Here is a 19,418-nt window from a genome sequence, read left to right on the forward strand (position 1 = left end):
TGTAGAATCTTTGTTATTTATTCAATTGAAAAAAAATATATTAAAAATTGCCAAATACATGAATAGATTTTAAATATTATGATAAAAATGTAAATATTTTACCTATACAAATTGTTTTCCGATTGAAAAAACATAATTATTATGTAATAAATAATAAAACTCAAAGAAAAAGTTACATTAGTACCTTTAGAAGTTTTTCGACGAAAGTCCTATTATTTTGTGCAATAGCAGCCGGAGTGACCTCAGTGGAAAGTCGTCTTCCAATGTCTCCAAGTAATAACTCAGGTGGACAATCTTTCACCTGCCATTTCGCATTCTTAATACGCTTCAAACTATTAGTTCTGTAACATAAATTTAACTATCAAGTAATTATTTAAAAATTACTAAAATATCAACTCCGTATCTACAAATACTAAAGTCTCTAAAGCTTAAAGCAATTACCTTTTACACTACAAAACTATTAAAAAAACTTTTTTTGTGTAGTACTGAATTCATTTAATTTCTTATTAATATTTTACTTTTAGTTAATCTATGTTAAATTTCTACATTCGATATCCTTCATACTAATATACTTATTACTTGTTAAAGACATTCTTAAAATTATTGGATATATGTGAAAAATATTCAAAATACAAAATCAAATTCCAATATCTTTATTTCTTCGATATATAATTAATTTGATTGTCTACATAAACATTAATTACTTTCAGACAACGTTTACATTGTTAACAGCTATCTACTATATAATTTAAATTTAAAATATTTTAGTAAAGAGCAAAGTTGCATATATTGGCTTTAATCACTTTTAATAAAATAACAAAAATAAAAGTATATTTCTTACAAAATTGCATAGTAATAATAAGTAGTAAAGGGAGCAATCAATAAAACATGCGATTTTAACAACATGCGCATTCAATTTACATAAAAATTTATGTAGTACAATAATTTATTTCTTGAAACATACATTATAAAATATGAGCTGCCATTACACGACGAGCAAGACATTCACAAGTACAATACATAATACTAGGTTACATGCAAAATAATACACACAGCTTTATAAAAAATATGCGTTTCTTTCTAATCTCTAATTGAAACAACCATGCGTAAAATATCACAACAATTATTGGACGGGACATAAATATAATAGTAGTAAAATTCTAAAGGATATTCACTGTTTTCTTACATTATTTAAAAAAAAATTAAATAGTCATATTAAATTTTAATTTGGATCCGGGAATGTACTTTCTTATTACATTTTTTTTTTTGTATTATAATTTATTATAAAAAAATCATTATTTTTATTACAATAATATTGTTTGTAGAAACTTTTTGATATTACGACCTTATTCATTTGTTACAGAATCTAAATTAGCATCATTTACGTTTTAAATTAAAGAAAAGAAATTTGCATGTAATAGTGTGTTATAATTTTTATCATAGGTATAAATTAACATATGTCTAGTAGGTATTAAAAATATTTCTAATAAATACATTGACAATACAATCAGTCAGTCAGCGAGTCAGTCAGTCAGTCAGTCAGTCAGTCAGTCAGTCAGTCAGTCAGTCAGTCAGTCAGTCAGTCAGTCAGTCAGTCAATCAGTCAGTCAGTCAGTCAGTTGTGAGATTTGTAATGGTTATCGGTTAAAAGTTTAGGGAACATATTTAAAAAAAAATTGTATTCAAACTATTACTAACTTTTAATGATACTAATTTAATCATGTACATTTTTGAAATATTTAACAATAGAAGATATTAAAAAAAAAGAATAACTGTTTAATGAAGCATAAATTTTAAATACAATAACAATTGTATTATTTAACTTAAACATTTGAAGACATCTTGATATAACTTTATCTTAATCACTAATTAATAATTTAAAAATAAAACAAAATGCTCTTAGCATACTTTTACATATTTATGTAGTTTAAAAAAATAAAATCGAATAAATTGAGATTCATAATCTGTAAATAATATCGTTTATCTAACTACTATGTAGTCATTTTAAAATATCTATAATAGTCTTAATCTAAGGCTAGTCGTTAGTATTATTTTTAAAAAGAGTATTGAGAATATTGTACTTCAAGGCAAGCAAGGTACTATAATAAAAAAAAAGGGTTGACCATATATATTTATGAATCTAACCATTAAAAAAATGTTTTGAACCACTTAGACGCGCAGTGTTATGTGTGCCTAAAATATCAAAAATAATTTAAGAAAAAGTTAATGTTAAATTTGAAAGTTTCATCTTATATTTTTTTTACTTTTTACTGTACATGTTTATACAAAGCGACAAGAACAAGTTTTGCTCATACAAGGAGTGTAGCGTCACATTCTGGCTAGTCATATTTGTATATTTATGAAAACAAGCACACATACTGCCACGTGACAATGGAAGTGATTTATTATATTATATTAAAAAATTATATATATTTATTATATATACACACATAAACTGTCGAAAGTATGTACTAGATGTAAAATATAAATAAAATAAAATTCAAAAACAATCACTAACCACATTTACTATTAGACAAACAAAATCACATGCTAACATGATGAGCAGGCATTTATTTTTAAATACTGAAAATTGTTTATCTGTCACAACTCATACTTGCTCTTGCCTTAATAAACGGTGACAACTTAAGTAAAAATTAGGAACTTTTTGATTTTTTTTAAATAATTATCTTAAAATAAAAGTTTTTAAGGTCAGTAAGTAACATGTTATTGTGTATATAGAAAGAAATAACATCAACCTGAGTATTAGGCTAACTTTGGACATCCAAAAATCGATTTATTTTTAAATTTCTTACGCTCTCGCTTTCTACGCTCATTTTAAGATATTCAACAGAATGTGCGCGTTGAAGCAAAAATATGTATTTAAGTTAAAAAAAAATATAGTCGAATTAAGAACCTCCTCCTTTTTTGGAAGTCGGTTAAATATATCAAAATATGCAAATTAAGATTGGGGCCTATTTAAACAGTTGCTAGGATTGTTGTTAGCGACCTGTCAGACAAATCATAACTTGGAGTTTGATGTAGTTTACTTATGGTCTAATTATATTTTTCCTATTTCTATTGCCTTAGTAATTTAAAATAAATGAATACATTATTCCATTTCGGTTAACTTTTAGTGTTTATTGAATATAGACGAGGCTTTAGAACATAATTCTCATATGTTTGATTTTTAATCTTTCACAAAGAAAACGTGTAATAATAAAACACGTTTTACTACGAAAATTTATTTATATGGATTATTTTGAAGTTCGATTTTTTTGTGTTACGTTTCTTTTTCATAAAATTTCAAAAAGCGATGTTGCCACTTCGTACAATTCATATGATGGACGAAATTATCCGCCAGTTAGTTTGCTGGTGAAATAGAAAAACATTACAAACTTCTATTATAGATATTTATCTATTTATAGATATATCTTTAATAGATATTTATCTCTTATATATTTTTATCATTTATAGGTCGAACTTATTTATATAGCTAGGTTAGTATTATAAATTGATTTAATTATGTGTGATAGACTTGTTGTTGATTGCACACTTTTACCGACATATTTTTCTATACTACTTCTATTAAAGGTTGCCTGGAAGAGATTGCTATAAGCGATAAGGTCGCCTTTGCATACATTATTTGTTTATGTATCAAATTGTTCTAAAATGTATCTCCTTTTTTTTGTGTGCAATAAAGCCTAATAAATAAAAATAAATAAAACCTTTACCAGCTACTGTGGCAGAGAGCCCTTACCATGTCTTTTTTTTTCGACTAAATTACCGAAAAGTAAAAAATATATATGTAGGCGCTAATGTGTTTAATGTTACTTGTCAATAAAATCTTGGCGTAAGACATGCAAGAAAGTGTTATTCTGCTATATACGTTATATTTTTAAATTACTATACTGTTCTAAATATTGTGCTAATGAGAAATAATAAACAGACGTCTTTGACAATATGGTACGAAAAACAACACATTTATAAATAAAATAAATTAGGTTCTTCAATGTATTCGTTTACATTAATTAAAGATTAAATTAGGCTTTTTAAAAGTGTCTTCTCAATCCACCCGTCTCTAGAGCTTTAGATTGAGAGTAAACTCAAAACTTAAGCACACAAAAATATAAAAAATAAGCTTATTAAATAGCATCCGCAGATTCCTTTGAAATGAGCCATTTTTTAACGGGTTTTCCTGTGCGTGAACGAGTAAACTTTTAAACTCCTGTTTTAATAATTATTTCTAAATTTAACCGTTTAATAGGCTATAGAAAAATTATTTAGGGGAATATTTTAACGGTAGGGTTGACGATAAAATACGTTAGCAAATAAGAGCCCCCTCCTGGTGGATGAATGAAATGTGACGTTGGTCGTTCAATAATTTTTTTTCATAACTTGACAGTTGTTAAAACTTTTTCATGACTATGGAGTCATTTTCATGTACTTAAAAGCATACTGTTTATAACGTACATGTATCGAAATAATTCGAAGGTTGGGAGCTGCGGCTGTCGCAGCATAATATTTGTTAGGTCACTGAAAACGTGACAACGCGACAAAGGAGAATGGAGGGGTTCAATGTGGTAAAATTTTGTGTAACGTATTTTATAGATCGACACCAACAATTTATACTACGCCAATTCGACTTTTCCATAAGTTTGTTTTTTTAATGCGTACTTGATAAAATGTGTTTTTATATGTAATAAAAAAAATTGTGAAAATGCAATGAATAAATTAACTATTAAAGATACCAATATTCAAAAAGGTTTCTTAATTAATATAAAAGGTATTACGTTTTTCCCTTTTATAAGCCTCTATTGTAAAGTTCACTTTTAAGAGTTAGCTTAGTATAAATTGCTGGTGTCGAGATGGACCCTTACACGAAAGCGATTCGAAGGCGGACAACCGTTAAAAATCGTTCAATCTAGTGGATATCGCTCAAGCGGCGGTCGGTAGCTAGAGGTCGCCGTCGCACCTGCGGTCCGCGACGGGCGGCGGCGCCAGGGCCGCGGCGTCGAGCCTGGCGGGGAAGGCGCGGTAGTAGGCGGCGCGGTGTGGAAGGCGCTCGCCCGGCGCGCCCGCCTCCACGTCGCAGCCCGCCGCGCCCGCCCCCGCCCCGCCGGCCCCGCCCGCCCCCGCCCACACGCTGTACCCGCGCGCCGCCAGCCCCACCTCGCCCAGCCGCGCCCTGCAACACGCCTCGTTACAGGCGACCCCGCCTTCCGTGACTAATGTTCCATGTACAAACTCTAACTTGAGCTTATTTCTGAGACTTCTTAATAGATGGCGCTATTAGTGTTTTACTTCACACTTACATTATTGTGTATATTAAATTTTATTTAATTTGGTGGAATGTTTAATTTGTATACCTTTATAATATACCGTTGGAATGTTTTTTTTTTTAAATTATTTAAAACTCTTGTTGCTCGCTGTCAACACCTGAGTGTTATACATACGCATTTATCCATTTACGATATGTATGCTCGATACACTACTAACTATGTACTGTGAGTATTGAGTAGTAGTATAGTGAGCACAATGAGTGACATAGTGAAAGTAAAATGTGTATATGAATAAAATATTTCAAAACATAAATTGAGCTTTCAATTTTTCTCCCTTTCCGTCTCCCGACCATATTAGCAATTTGAGTGCTTTATTAATATTACTAAATTTTAAACTACTTCCTGTCACCGATCACCCTTAATTTTTTTATCTCCTACGTATTACCAGCAAAATTTTAAACCAACCTAGTACAAAACCCATCAAAACATTCAGTCAAACATCCCAACATGCACTACTTCAAAGTACTCACCTCACACCTCGAATCCTATGTTCGAAGACCTGCAAGTTTGCATCATATTCGCCCCAGTTCGCCATGATCTTATTATCTATCAATGTAGCGAACATTTGAGTTTCTAGAAAACGCGACAGAAAAGGTCTATGTCGTTGAGGTTGGTCGGAGAGAAAGGAAGCCTTATCGAAGTTTACCATCGACTCGCGAGCGGACAGCCACGAATCACGATCCTAAAAATTAATAATCATACCACGTTTTATTTCTAAAAACTTATATTGTAGAACATTTAAATAAACATGGTAGCTAAATCAACCAAAAATGGTAAGCCATTGCAGCTGCTGCTGGAAAACAACGAGAAAACAAATTGGAATATGATAGAAGTAAAAAACACATGAGTTCTCGTTATTTTTGGCGTAAACTTGTGGAGGCCTATGTGCAGCAGTGGACTGTATAGGCTGTAATGATTGATTGATTGATTGATTGAGAAGTAAAATAATATAACTCACTTGGTCTGGCATTATGACGAAGTTCTCATACATCAAAAACATGTGAACGAATCTGTTGAGGAAAGTTTCTCTTATGGAAATATTAAATCGAATATCTTCATTATATTGCTCTTTATCATTTAATATTTTTTTCTTAGTCGTCGGCATAATTGTATCTGCGTCGACGTCATCTATATTCACTCCTGTAAAATATATTTTATTAAATATTAAAAGAATTAAATATAATAAAATTCATATACGAAAATTATAATATACCTACAACAATGTCAAAATATAATATCTAGTAAAGAACTACAATTCCGTTTATAAAAATACATTAGTGTCAGCATGTTAGATTAAAAAAAAAAAAAAAAAAACTCAAAAAGTAAAAAAAAAAAATATCTGGGAGATTGGCGAGGCATGCCGTAAGACACGTTTGTAATCGTAATAAAACGTGAGTGACGTGAGTGTGGGTCGTAAGTAATAAAACGTGAGGCGCACCGGTGCGCTTGACGATGTCGACGATGCGCTGCAGCGCGTCGAGGCGGCGCGGCGCGCGGCGCGGCTCGGGCGGCGGCTCGGTGAGCGGCCGCGCCTCGTCCCACTCCAGCACGTCGTGCAGCGAGTGCTTGCGCCGCAGCCCGCCTGCAACCGAGCCCGCCGTTACACACGCGCGATGCAGCCTGGAACGTACTCGAAAAAGCTAAGCAATCCTTATATTTAAGGTTTTAAATTAACGTGGGGTATTTTTATTACTAAAATAATTCAAAAATATTTTTTTTTATGTCACTAGGTCGGCAAACAAGCGTACGGTTCACCTGATGGTAAGCGATTACCGTAGCTTAAACACCTGCAACACCAGAAGCATCGCAAGCGCGTTGCCGACCCAATCCCCAATACCCCAGGAGCTCTGGTCACCTTACTCACCAACAGGAACACAACACTGCTTGAAAACAGTATTATTTTGCTGTGATCTTCTGTAAGGTCGAGGTACTACCCCAGTCGGGCTGCTCCATATTTTGAACAGGAAATTCCTGCTGTGCCCTACCTCAGTTAAAACCGAAAAAAACATCATCCATTCTCGACATTTAAACGCTTCAGTGACGTCGTTTGACCAATCGCGCACGTGAGATCTGTCACGAAGACCACATACGATCAGAGCTAGCACACGTTAGAGGTACTCCGGCGGAATGGATATAACGTGCAAAACATAGCTAAGAGGGATAAAAAATTACTGCGACGATACAGGGTTGAAAGACAACCTGCTTTTATGCCATATATTAAAAGAGTGATAGATTTGCTAGAGTCCTGAGCAAATATGCATTGAAGAATATGTTCACTCCTTTTAAGAAGATATTTGTTGATGATTGACGTTGCGTTTGCCTAAAGATAACTTTTCCCTGGAAAAACTTGGAGTTTACAAAATCAATTTTAGTTCTGGTAAATCCTATGTAGGGCAGACGAAGCGTACGGTATCTTGTAAAATATCCCATTTTTTAATAATTTTAATTCTTAATAGAATTACAATCCTTATAAAAAATGATCCCGCAGTATAACTCGCGTCATTTAAAAAGAACGCTGAAAGAAACTGGAGAGGGTGCGTTTGCGCATTAATATACTCGCGCACGAAAGTACTACTGTTTCATGTTTTAATCGGGCTTTCACTCGCGGCTTTCTATAATGGTTATTGGTAGGTACATTAAAAAATACTAGAAATACCGGCGCGAATAATTCGGACTAAATAAGTATAATAATTATCATTTTACAAAATTACAATTTTTTTTTAAACAAATGCAACAGCAATAACAATTTTGATGTATTCATTTCGGGTGTGATAGTGGCGAGGCGAGTATTGAGCCAGATTTTTTTTGCACTATTTAATTGATATAATATATGTATTGTTTAAAAATGCTGTGTATGTTTAAAAATAATGTGCTGTGTGGCTACGGCACTAAAGAATTTAGCCATCCCCTCTCTTCCCGTGGGTGTCGTAAGAGGCGACTAAGGGATAACAAGGTTCCACAACCACCTTGGAACTTAAGAAGCCGATCGATGGCGGGATAACCATCCAACTGCTGGCTTTGAAATACACAGGCCGAAGACGGGCAGCAGCGTCTTCGGTGCGACAAAGCCAGTACTGCGGTCACCAACCCGCCTGCCCAGCGTGGTGACTATGGGCAAAACACATGAGTTCACGCTATTTTTGGCGTAAACTTGTGGAGGCCTATGTCCAGCAGTGGACTGTATAGGCTGTAATGATGATGATGATTGTTTAAAAAGGTGATGTAACTTTTTGACGTGCAATTACTCTGTCTTTAGCTATCATTAGCCAAATGTTGTTTAGTTCAATTGCTATATATTTTTATTTGTGCTGTTGTTTTTCTGAATATTAAATAAATAAATAAACAAATTTTTTAGTTATTCATCACATCCACTACTGGACATAGGCCTCCACAAGTTCGAGCCAGAAATGGCGTGAATTCATGTGTTTTGTCCAAAGTCACCACCATAAATGCGGAAATAACGTGAATTACGATTAACAGGGGTTTGTTTACCAACTAAAACTGTTCAAAAAAATTGACAGCAGGGAAAAGTTTTTTCAAGAGTTGGCAGCACTGTAAATCGCCTTTGCGCATCTTGACAGCCAGCGTTCTTTTTACATGACGCGAATTATACGATATAAATATATTTTTTCGCTTCTCTGTGTAAAACTATATCGTAATTTAAAACTTTTGTGCGCGATAGTATTTTGAGTCGACGTCGAACTGTTCAACCAATAGCAGACCGGCAAGCATGCGGCGCGTCATAGACAGACCCCGCCCCTACCTCATACCACCAAATAGACCGATAAATCGCCTTTGCACACCTTGAAGGCCAGCGTTCTTTTTACATGACGCGAACTATAGTAGCCTGTTTTATAGCTATATTAGAAATTTAATTAAACAATTAACAAATTTTTCTACAAAAATTACCTGATGGTAATGTGCAACTGCTGCTCATTCCGTCGTTCATATGCTTGTAGGATGTGCCATTTAGAGGCACTCCAAGTTTTGTTGGTTCTGTTTCTGGTCTAATAATCTAGAAAATAATACATCATCCATATGAACGCAAGGAAAAAAATATATATATTATTTTGCTATGTATGTAGTTGCTTTGAACAGACAAATATGTATTATAGGGATAATATTGAATGAAATAGACGACAAAAGAAAGAGTTCAACTATGCTAAAAAGCAATATTCTTACTAAGGAAACATACCTGATGCTTATCTAAAACATGATTAAGTTCTTCAATGAATGGTGTTCTGTGGGGAAATATTGGCAATTCCTCTGGTAATTGTATATCAGGTTTATCAATATCTACTAAACAAAGGGCTGCTTCGGATCCAAGTGCGATATTTCTTGGACCATTGCTACCGATGGTCATAGCTGAACTGTCTGTGTGGAGTCCTAGATGTAAATTTCAATATAAGTCTAAATATTCTTCATAAATTACATATTTTGTTAGAATTTTTTTAATAGTCAAAGACAAAAAGTCAGAAATTTGGCACAAAAGTAGAACCTAAATAAGCAACAGCGTTTCAAAATAATTTTCAAATTGTTATGCAGTATCGAGGAGATAGTCTACAGATTTCTACAGACTTTACAATTTCTTATAAATACTTTCGCAACCTACTCATTAAATATTTTAAAAAGTGGTAAATAATATTTTTTCTACATACCCATCACAAATGGAACAGGTGCATCAAGGAAATGATAAAGTGGCGATGGCAGTATCGGCACATAAACATGAGCCCACGAGAATGGAACTAATAGAGATACTATACATTCTGCAACTAGCATTAATTTGTTGAAATCTAAAAAAACAAATCACGTATAAATATATACCAGGACGCCAGAACAGAGGAACTCTTTTTTAAATCACTTCTCTTTTAAGTCAAAATGTTATCCATATATTATTAATATATCTATACAAACAAATAAAATTGAAGTGTCTGTTTGTATTATTACCGCTTTTAACTAAATTCACATGGTTCATATACCAAAATAATATTTTTTATAATTTTTGTCTGTCTGTCTGTTTGTTCTGGCTAATCTCTGAAACGGCTGGACCGATTTTGACGGGACTTTCACTAGCAGATAGCTGATAAGGAACTAGGGGCTACTTTTATTTTAGATTTTTTTTATAACTGCGAATTGAACAATAATTGTTTTGTTAAATTCCACGCGGACGAAGTCGCGGGCACAGCTAGTATGCAATAGAATCAATGACATTTAGTTCTTACTCACTAGAATTATTAAAAAAAAATTATCTCACCACTAGATCTTAGGAGTACTTGATGTTCTAACAACACACATGTAAATAACTGGACAACACACTCCACACCCAAAGTGGAAAACATCTCACGTAGAGGGTAATCTAGCAGAGGTAACTCCTCTGGTGGATTTGGCATTCTTATCACCTGTAATATAAAAACCATATTACATATAAACAGAGGTGGCTAATAAAATCTATATTTATTTATATTACATACTTTCCTTTCGTTACATTCTTTCTATTCTACTATGCCTATACAATAGTCTATTATAACACACATTTGCTATTAAGTTGTTACGAGTGGAGCGCAAGTGACTGCGTTTCTATGAAACGAAGTTTAATTATATACTTTATTGCACTCATAAAATTCACGTAGAAACAACATAACAATAAGGTTTATGGCAAAGGTGGACTTATCTCTGAAAGAGATTTCTTCCAGTCAACCCATGGTCATGAATAAATGCTTTGTATAGCAAGGCAAACAGTGCAAGAAGTATTTACACAAGGAAATGAAAAACAACATAAAAAAATAATAATAATAAAAAAAGATAACAAATTTGATAAATTTATACATATACATATATTTAATAATATAACATACTACATACTAACAAATACATATAAAGATACATAACAAAATATAAAAACAAATAAGTTTAGTACGATTCCCAGCACTGTATTCAATAAGTGCGAAAGAGACAGGCCGACGCGTAAAATAAAAGACTTCCTATGACAAATTAACCTAATCTGGAGCACCACTTATGCGCGACGTTGCTATACCGTAGGTTATGTGGTGCGGCGTGCGGGGAGTGCCACGCGCCGCGGGGATAACTTGCCTATGCGCTGTTGACAACTTGCCGTCCTTATGTATACAAACATGTCGGCTTCTTCAGTTTTTAAGCACTTTTTCTTTTAAATAAGTATTAAAAAAGTCTGTGCGCAACATATTGTGTTAAAAATGGAACAATAGTGTATCTTTTAATATACAGCGTGAAAAGACTCGAAATGCGCTTCGAACTGAAATTGTACTTACTCAAAAATGTAGTACGAAAACTAAATGTTTTACGCGTGATTTTAAATCTGAACAATGTTTCAAAACCCCTTAGTTGTGTGGGTGCGAAGAAAGCAATAAATTATTTTGATTTCCGTGTTTGGTGTTGGAGCTGGCGACTGCAGTGGCGATGAATCTGCATGGACGGAATATATTTTCTATACAAATAAACTAAATGGAATGCTCGTTTTTGTTTATTTTTTTGTGAACCCCCATCAAAAAATGTCACGAGCCGCCTTTGCTTATGATGCAATATATACTTACAATAAATAAAATAAATATTTATGACAGTTCATTGACAGAGAAGAGGTTAAAAAAATTGTAATCCATATTTTAATACACGGAGCAAGAACTTTGTACCCCTATTTACGAAAATTGCGCGGGCGGAGGAGTATTAAATATCGCACACTTATATATAGTGCAGATTGCTAATAAAAAAAAAATACACACACTATCATGTATTTAGCACACACGCCTCAATTAAATATAGAATAGAATATACTCTATAGATTAATATTGTCTTTACTAAATGTCCAACATATATAATAACTGATATTTGTACAAACTTATAATTTAAATTAATTATAGTCGAATTTCGACTATTGGGCGACAACAAGTATATAAAGTTTGGCAATATGATAAAATTAATAATGAAATCTATAAATGTATAAAGGAGTAAATTCGCCTATTTATAAATAAATTTTAAAAGTTATTTTAAATTTATAGATAAAAATAAAATAAATAAACAAGTTAATATTAATAATCATAATAAAATCATATTATCTTTATTCATGAAATCTTGTTTCCAAAAAATATTAATTATACAGTGTATAGTGAGTTGTTCAAATAAGTTATTGGTATACTTGTTACTGCTTAAAAAAATTTTGATAGATTAGATTAGATATGAGAACTTAAGTGTTATAGTTATTTTTATTGCTAATCTCAGACACTACAAGTTCATATTGAAAAATTCGTTTTTTGTTGGATACTTCATTTATCGACAAAGGTTATATAATATTTTAGTATGATTTTCATCAACACTAGTGAAACCACGGGGCATAGTTAAATAATATTATAAAGGGTAGATTTTGCATTGCATACTTGTACTGCCTTTTGAATTTATCATTTTGTTGGGTATACAAATTATTTAGTGTGATTTTTAGAGTAGGGCTGGCAAAGGATTCACAAAAATTGTAAAACCAAATATGCTTTAAACATGTCATCTTCTGTGTATATTATGAAATATTTAGCATAACTTTGGATAAACTTACAACAGGTATTGGATCAAGATGTGGTTCTGAAGGAGGCACATAAAGGCGTAAAGCTTGCCCTGGCGATGGCACTGGAACTTCATACAGCAGGTTGTAGACATAGGACTCAGGACTAAGTCCTGGCCCGGGCTGTCTGGGTAGTGACCTAAAAATGTTATTGTTTAAGACTTATACCTTTTAAAAACACCTAATGTTTAGTTAGGATTTATTTAAATGTAATGCCTAATTATTACAAATATATTAAGATAAATATAATATAAATTATTCCTTATTATAACTTTATTTGATCCTTGACTTAGTATTCAGAGAGAGTTGGTTATAATAAACAAATTATGTATTTCTTTTACTTTTAATAAGTACTTTAGATTAAACTACTACAAACGTATATACTATTTGGGTTTTTTTTTCTAAATGTATAAAATACATAAATGTTTAGAGTACGAAAATTGGCAGAAATAATTACTTATTGTAGTATTTTTGTGTCAGTAGTACAAGCGTAGAAATGTAATCTATCAAAAATTTAATAAGAAAGGACATACCTAAATAAATTATCTAAGAATAGTTGTGCAACCCTAACATAAGGGTATTGGCATATAAGTGCTATACTTTTGGCTACATAGAGTTTATCTTTGGTTATATCATAATATGTTAGTGCAGCTCCTGAGTGTGGCGCTAGTTTAAAAGATCTAGGTAATGATCTAGAACTCTCTTTTCCTGATCCCTTTCTATTCCCTGGAGGAGTTTGTCCACTCGACAATTCAGTGATGTACATTGCCTGTAAAGCAAAGCAGATAAAATATTTACTATATTAATTAATATGCTGTATTGCTGTGTGGTTACGGCAATGAAGAATATAGCCATCCCCTCTCTTCCCGTTGTGGTCTAAAAGAGGCGACTAAGGGATAACACAGTTCCACTACCACCTTGGAACTTAAAAAGCCGAATGATGGTGGGATAACCATCCAACTACTGGCTTTGAAATATACAGGCCTAAGACGGGCAGCAGCGTCTTCGGTGCAACAAAGCCAGCTCTCCGGTCACCAACCCGCCTGCCCAGCGTGGTGATTAGGGGCAACACACACGAGTTCACGCCTTTTTTGGCGTGAACTTGTGGAGGCCTATGTCCAGCAGTGGACTGTAATAGGCTGAAATGATGATGATTAATATATTCATACAAAAAATAATAAAATTTAGTTATTATAGAGTTGTTAATTATAAGAGTAGTAGTAGAAAAGTATTTCTCGTTCATTTAATTACATATAAATATTTTATATTATAAAAAACATTCTCATGCATTGAATTTTTTTGTATTTTAAATTTTTACAATATGTTTAAGGAACCATTTAGTAATAACATAATCAAAAGTTTACCTGCAGTGTATGCATTGCACTGCATATGTTCCTGTTTCTAACTTCTTCATAAAAAATAAGGCTGAATCCATAATATCTTGATGCATTTTCTCTAGTCACAACAAAACTATGAAACTTTGGTTCTAAAGAATGTTTTTGGGTTCTAAATTGAAGGCCAGCTGGTAAACAAAGCTGTAAAATACAGAAATATTGACATTAATAGTACGAAAGTTTGAATATAGGATATTTTAAATATTATTTTGTTACAACTTACCATACAAACTGCATGTTCATCAAATGTATTGTTATGAACATTTTCTGGATAATGAGCAAGAACCTTCCCCTTGTACGAGCGATCGAGAGGAGATATATGTAAATTGTCACCTAGTACCAAGATAATAAAAAGGTTAAACACAAAGGATTTTAAATATACAAAACTACAACAAAATAATAAAATTCTTTACCACATAACCTGTCTGCTTCCAGTCCTGAATCAAAATCGAGCCCACATATTACAAAATAATCTGCAAATCGACATCCTACTGACAAATCTGAGACAGACATATTCATATCGACCCGTTATTTATTTATTTGAGACACTTTCTCTTCCAGATACAATTTCTCACACTTCGCCACAGCATTTTTTACCCGCTTCTATTTTATAGCAAATAACAGGACATAATAAAAATCTCATGACTTCAATTCAATCAATATTTGCATCAAGCAAAAAAAAATTTGCTGAATGTACATAATTTTAAAAAAATCCTATTGATATAAATTTACTCTGGCAAACTAAATTTGTGTATTTGACAGATACAAAAGATAGCGATGTGAGTAAATCGATATCGAAGTATAGACTTATGGAGTGAAGAGGGGAGGAGCATAATCTTTATATATCAGAAAGTGTCTATCGAAATGAATTAAATTAGGGTGGTGTTACTTTAGTATCAGTAGTAGTAGTAGTAGTAGTAGTAGTAGTCGATAGCTTTTAATTTAATACCCAACGAAATTTTCCAATTTTATAATCACACCGTTGTCTGTGAAATTAGATATATTATAAAAAAATGAATATGCTTCTGTTGATTAAAAAATATATATATATATATATATATATATATATATATATATATATATATATATATATATATATAAATGAACAATGGTTTTTAAAGTAAATTTTTCAAAAAAAAAAATGACAAATTTTCACAACACAAATTTTATCCATAACAGTTCTGTTTTTCAAATATTTTTTCATAAAATTAAATGTTTATAAATCAATAAGCTCACAGTTTACGAAATTTTAGGTTATATATATGAAACTAGCTATACCCGTGCGAATAATTCGCACTAAATAAGTATAATAATTATCATTTTATAAAATGACAAAAAGTATGGATACGTGAGTTGATTTGAAATTAAATTATTATTAAAAGTTTACCGATCGTCTATCATGTTGACGTTGTTTCAAAATTAAAGCCATCACATATATAATTTAAATAATTGATTAATTTACAAAATCAAAAGCAATATATATTTTTTAATTATTGATACGGATAGAGCAAGCAATCATTTATAAAATGATATATAATTTATGTGGAATGATTGTGAGGTTTTTTCTAAGAAGGGTGAACATTTTACCCTTAGCGAATGTATATGATATTTTTCGAACTCTGCATACTTCAAGTTCTCTATAGTTCCTCACTTCAAATCATACTTTTATTGATACTAGTGTTCGCCCAAAGTTCGAAATTCGACCGTGATTAAAAATTTAAATTAAAGAAAACCAAAAAATGATGAAAATAAAGAACCTTTTTTTTTAAATCAATTTGTCTACAAACTGACAATCAGTAGTAGTGTGTGTAATGTATTTTGTTCTTGATTTAATATATTAATATGCATATTTTTTGAAAATAACATTCTGCACTCCTTCACTATATAAACTATAAGTGTACGAAATTTCGTCCATGCCTTTTTCGTAAAAAGGGGTATAAAATTTTTGCTTCACGTATTAATATATAGATTAGTGCCATTTCGGTCGAATTTGAACTGTAATTGATACATTCATACCACACTCTTTGTCTATACCAGCGCGATTGTGGAAGTTGTTAGAATTGTTATTTATAGCATACAGCCTGGAAACTTTTTCAACTTTTCTCCCATAGAAGATTATACTTCTCCCTTCTACACTCCATATATCTGAGGAACGGGAATTATAGATTATAAAGTGTAAAAGAGAAGGCTCTCTGGTTATATTATTTATTGCTTAAATTATTTAGAAACAATAAATTAACAGCTTTTATGGCTACAATTATTAGATGTTAAAAATAATTGAGTATGAGTGTGTCTCCTTTTTAATTTTTTTTCGACGGCAAATGCACTCCACAAAGGCGGTGGGTGTATGGGACTCCAGGCCGAGTGCCAGACTAACCACTAATACACACTGACACCGACGGTACCAGAATGGGATGCCCTGGGATCGTTATCGCACACTATCACGACACCTCGGTGTTTGATCTCAGGGCCACGTCGAAATAGCCACTCAACCGGTCTCCTCTGCCTAGGTAAAGAAGAACCAGTTGCGACCAACTACCAGTAGATTTTTCATTTGCCCAACCCAATCACCAAGTTGAAGGAAAATCTCCTCCTCACTTCACCTTATTCTCCTCACTACCTTTTTCACGAGACCGTCCAGCAGCAGTGGCTCATTCTTAAGAGCGCTGATGTGGTGCATTCCTATGAAAATTACACAGATAATCTTAAATATATATTCCTTTATAATACATACTTTCTGTACATTACATTCTTTCTATTCTATTATGCCTATACAATAGTATATTATATTATCTATACCTACGCGTACATTTGACTCCAAGTTGCAACGATTGGAGCGCTAGCGATTGCACTACTATAAAACGAAGTTTTGTACGATTCCTAGCACTGTATTCAATGAATGCGAAAGAGAAACATCGATCTTGCCAATTTGCAATTTCGGCTGCACAACGCGCCGCAGGAATAAGAAGCCTATGCGCTGTTACCGTTCTAGTGTATACAAATGAACGCATCGGTTTCGTCAGTTATTTCACAGTTTTTATTTTAAATAAGTATTAAAAAATAGTTTGTGCGCGATATTTTGTGTTAAAAATGAAACATAGGTTAATTTTTCGCGTTTAGAGCTAGCGCTGACAGTGGTGGTGAATCTGCATAGATGGAATGGATTTTCCGTACAAATAAAATAATTGGTAAGCTTTAAGATTTTCGTTAAGTTTTTGGTAAACTACCATTAAAAAAAGTCACGAGCCACCTCTGTCATCATGCAAGTAAGAATAACCTAGGCAGAGCAATAAAACGGAGCGCACACTATATAGATGAGAGGTTCTGTGTACTGGAGATGCTAAATGCTGAGTCCATCGTGGCTAGGAGACTTACTCCTGCTAATTTGAATGCCAATGCTTAAAGACAATAATCCTCGAGCAACGTATCTTGCGTGTGTTGAATTATTGTTCCACAGACATTGACATCGACGATGGGAAATTATAAAATAACTATTGAACCAGAGTCACTCAGACAGTACTTTTATGAGCTGGCTATTAGGCTACATACCTATATTAATGATGTTTGAATTATTAAGGGTTCGCAAACGGCTTAAGTACATTACAGTTAGTAACTATGTACTTATATTTATTTTTATTCAATCGTTTAATGCTGTGCGGGGATTTCCACGCGTCAAGTTTAACAATTTTTGCACGGAGCTGCAACGTCGAAGAGGTATCGTTAAAAATATCGGTTTTAGTGACGCAGAGGTAACGTTATTGGTGTTTTTATGATTCTATTTACCGGTAAAACTTAAAACGTTACTGCGTTACAATAAAGTTTTCGTTCCCGTATTTTAACGGTATAAAAGATAGCGAAAAAAGTTAGGAAATTACCGGTATTTTATAATAGTAATTGGTACGTTACAAACTACAAAGCCCTGATGTCAGTCGTAGGGAGGGTAGGGTACTCATGAGTAGTGTCGAAAAAAAAGTATTGTACTCATAAAAGTATCCAAACAAAAGTGTCGAAGGATTTCTAGGAATCGAGTACAAACACAAAAGTACTTGACGTCTAGACGTATTGATCTTCGACTTCCAAAAAAAAGGTTGTCACTTCAAATTATCGTATAAATACTGAATAATGATTTTCAGATTTCAATCGATGACCCAAAAAAAATGGTCGTTGCTTCAAATTATCGTACAAATACTTATTGCACAAATTTCAGTCAACCAAAAAAAAGGTAATAGTATTATAGTGCTCATTTAAATCTTTCGTTACGATCAGGGCTTGTTACCGTTACAAATTACCATTATAAAGTACCGGTAAATAGCGTTAATTTTAACAGATACCTTTTTTACCGTTAAAACTTTTAATGGTAATTCGGTAACGAAAACGTTTTTAACGTTAAATTTTACCGTTAAATAGGATTTTAACGATACTGATAACGTTACCTCTAATATCACGAATTAACGAAATTTTTATCGATACCTCTGCGACGTTGCCACTCCGTGCAGAAAATCTTCGACTCGACGCACTGAACTCCTCGGGCCGCTCAATGCGGATCGATAAGAGCGGCAACAGCGCGTGGCATTAGATTTGATTATAATTGTGCGATCGAACAAAAATAAATAAAAGTAGGCACGACCATCAATGAAAAAATACCTGTATAATTTTTTCATCAATAGATTATTATTATTGTACTGGAATTCGGTTGCTAATAAAAACAACTTATTCAGAGATATTGAAATATAATAAATAAAATTGTGTTTACTCGCTAACGAAAGAAAAAGCCAACTTCAATTACATTGACAAGTAAAATAACGTTTATAGAAGAAAAAAATTGTCATATAAATGCGCATTATTAGATATAACTCGAAAAGTACTTGATCAAATCTAAATGGGACGGGAAGTAACACACATTACAAAAAATTCAATCGAATTGAGAATATCTTATTTTTTTCAAGTTTGTTAAAAATAATAATACACAATGAACAGCTTATTTCATATTCCATCATTGTTTTGATCAATGTTTTAAAAATAGATCACATATCTGCACACTAAACAAACATTATATGACGTATTCTATAATAATTCAAAAACCAATAAAGAAAATTACAAATC

At 32.6% G+C, this 19,418-nt stretch overlaps 1 protein-coding gene across 1 annotated transcript in view; it reads right to left on the reverse strand.

The window, feature by feature from the left end:
- The window catches only part of LOC123670119 (DENN domain-containing protein 5A), a 32,609-nt gene extending 17,752 nt beyond the window's left edge, over nt 1-14,857 (reverse strand). The window contains exons 1-14 of the mRNA XM_045603626.1: nt 14,729-14,857; nt 14,539-14,648; nt 14,286-14,456; nt 13,455-13,690; nt 12,916-13,060; nt 10,594-10,738; nt 9,998-10,132; nt 9,535-9,725; nt 9,249-9,354; nt 6,778-6,921; nt 6,298-6,479; nt 5,810-6,021; nt 4,973-5,185; nt 185-341 (exon numbers count right to left, since the gene is read on the reverse strand). Of these exons, the coding sequence (XP_045459582.1) occupies nt 185-341; nt 4,973-5,185; nt 5,810-6,021; nt 6,298-6,479; nt 6,778-6,921; nt 9,249-9,354; nt 9,535-9,725; nt 9,998-10,132; nt 10,594-10,738; nt 12,916-13,060; nt 13,455-13,690; nt 14,286-14,456; nt 14,539-14,648; nt 14,729-14,834 (2,253 nt within the window). The 5' untranslated portion in view covers nt 14,835-14,857. The remainder of the gene's footprint in view (nt 1-184; nt 342-4,972; nt 5,186-5,809; nt 6,022-6,297; nt 6,480-6,777; nt 6,922-9,248; nt 9,355-9,534; nt 9,726-9,997; nt 10,133-10,593; nt 10,739-12,915; nt 13,061-13,454; nt 13,691-14,285; nt 14,457-14,538; nt 14,649-14,728) is intronic.
- Nucleotides 14,858-19,418: the final 4,561 nt, after the last annotated feature.

Source organism: Melitaea cinxia, chromosome 4 (genome assembly GCF_905220565.1).
Source record: "Melitaea cinxia chromosome 4, ilMelCinx1.1, whole genome shotgun sequence".
NCBI lineage: Eukaryota > Metazoa > Arthropoda > Insecta > Lepidoptera > Nymphalidae > Melitaea > Melitaea cinxia.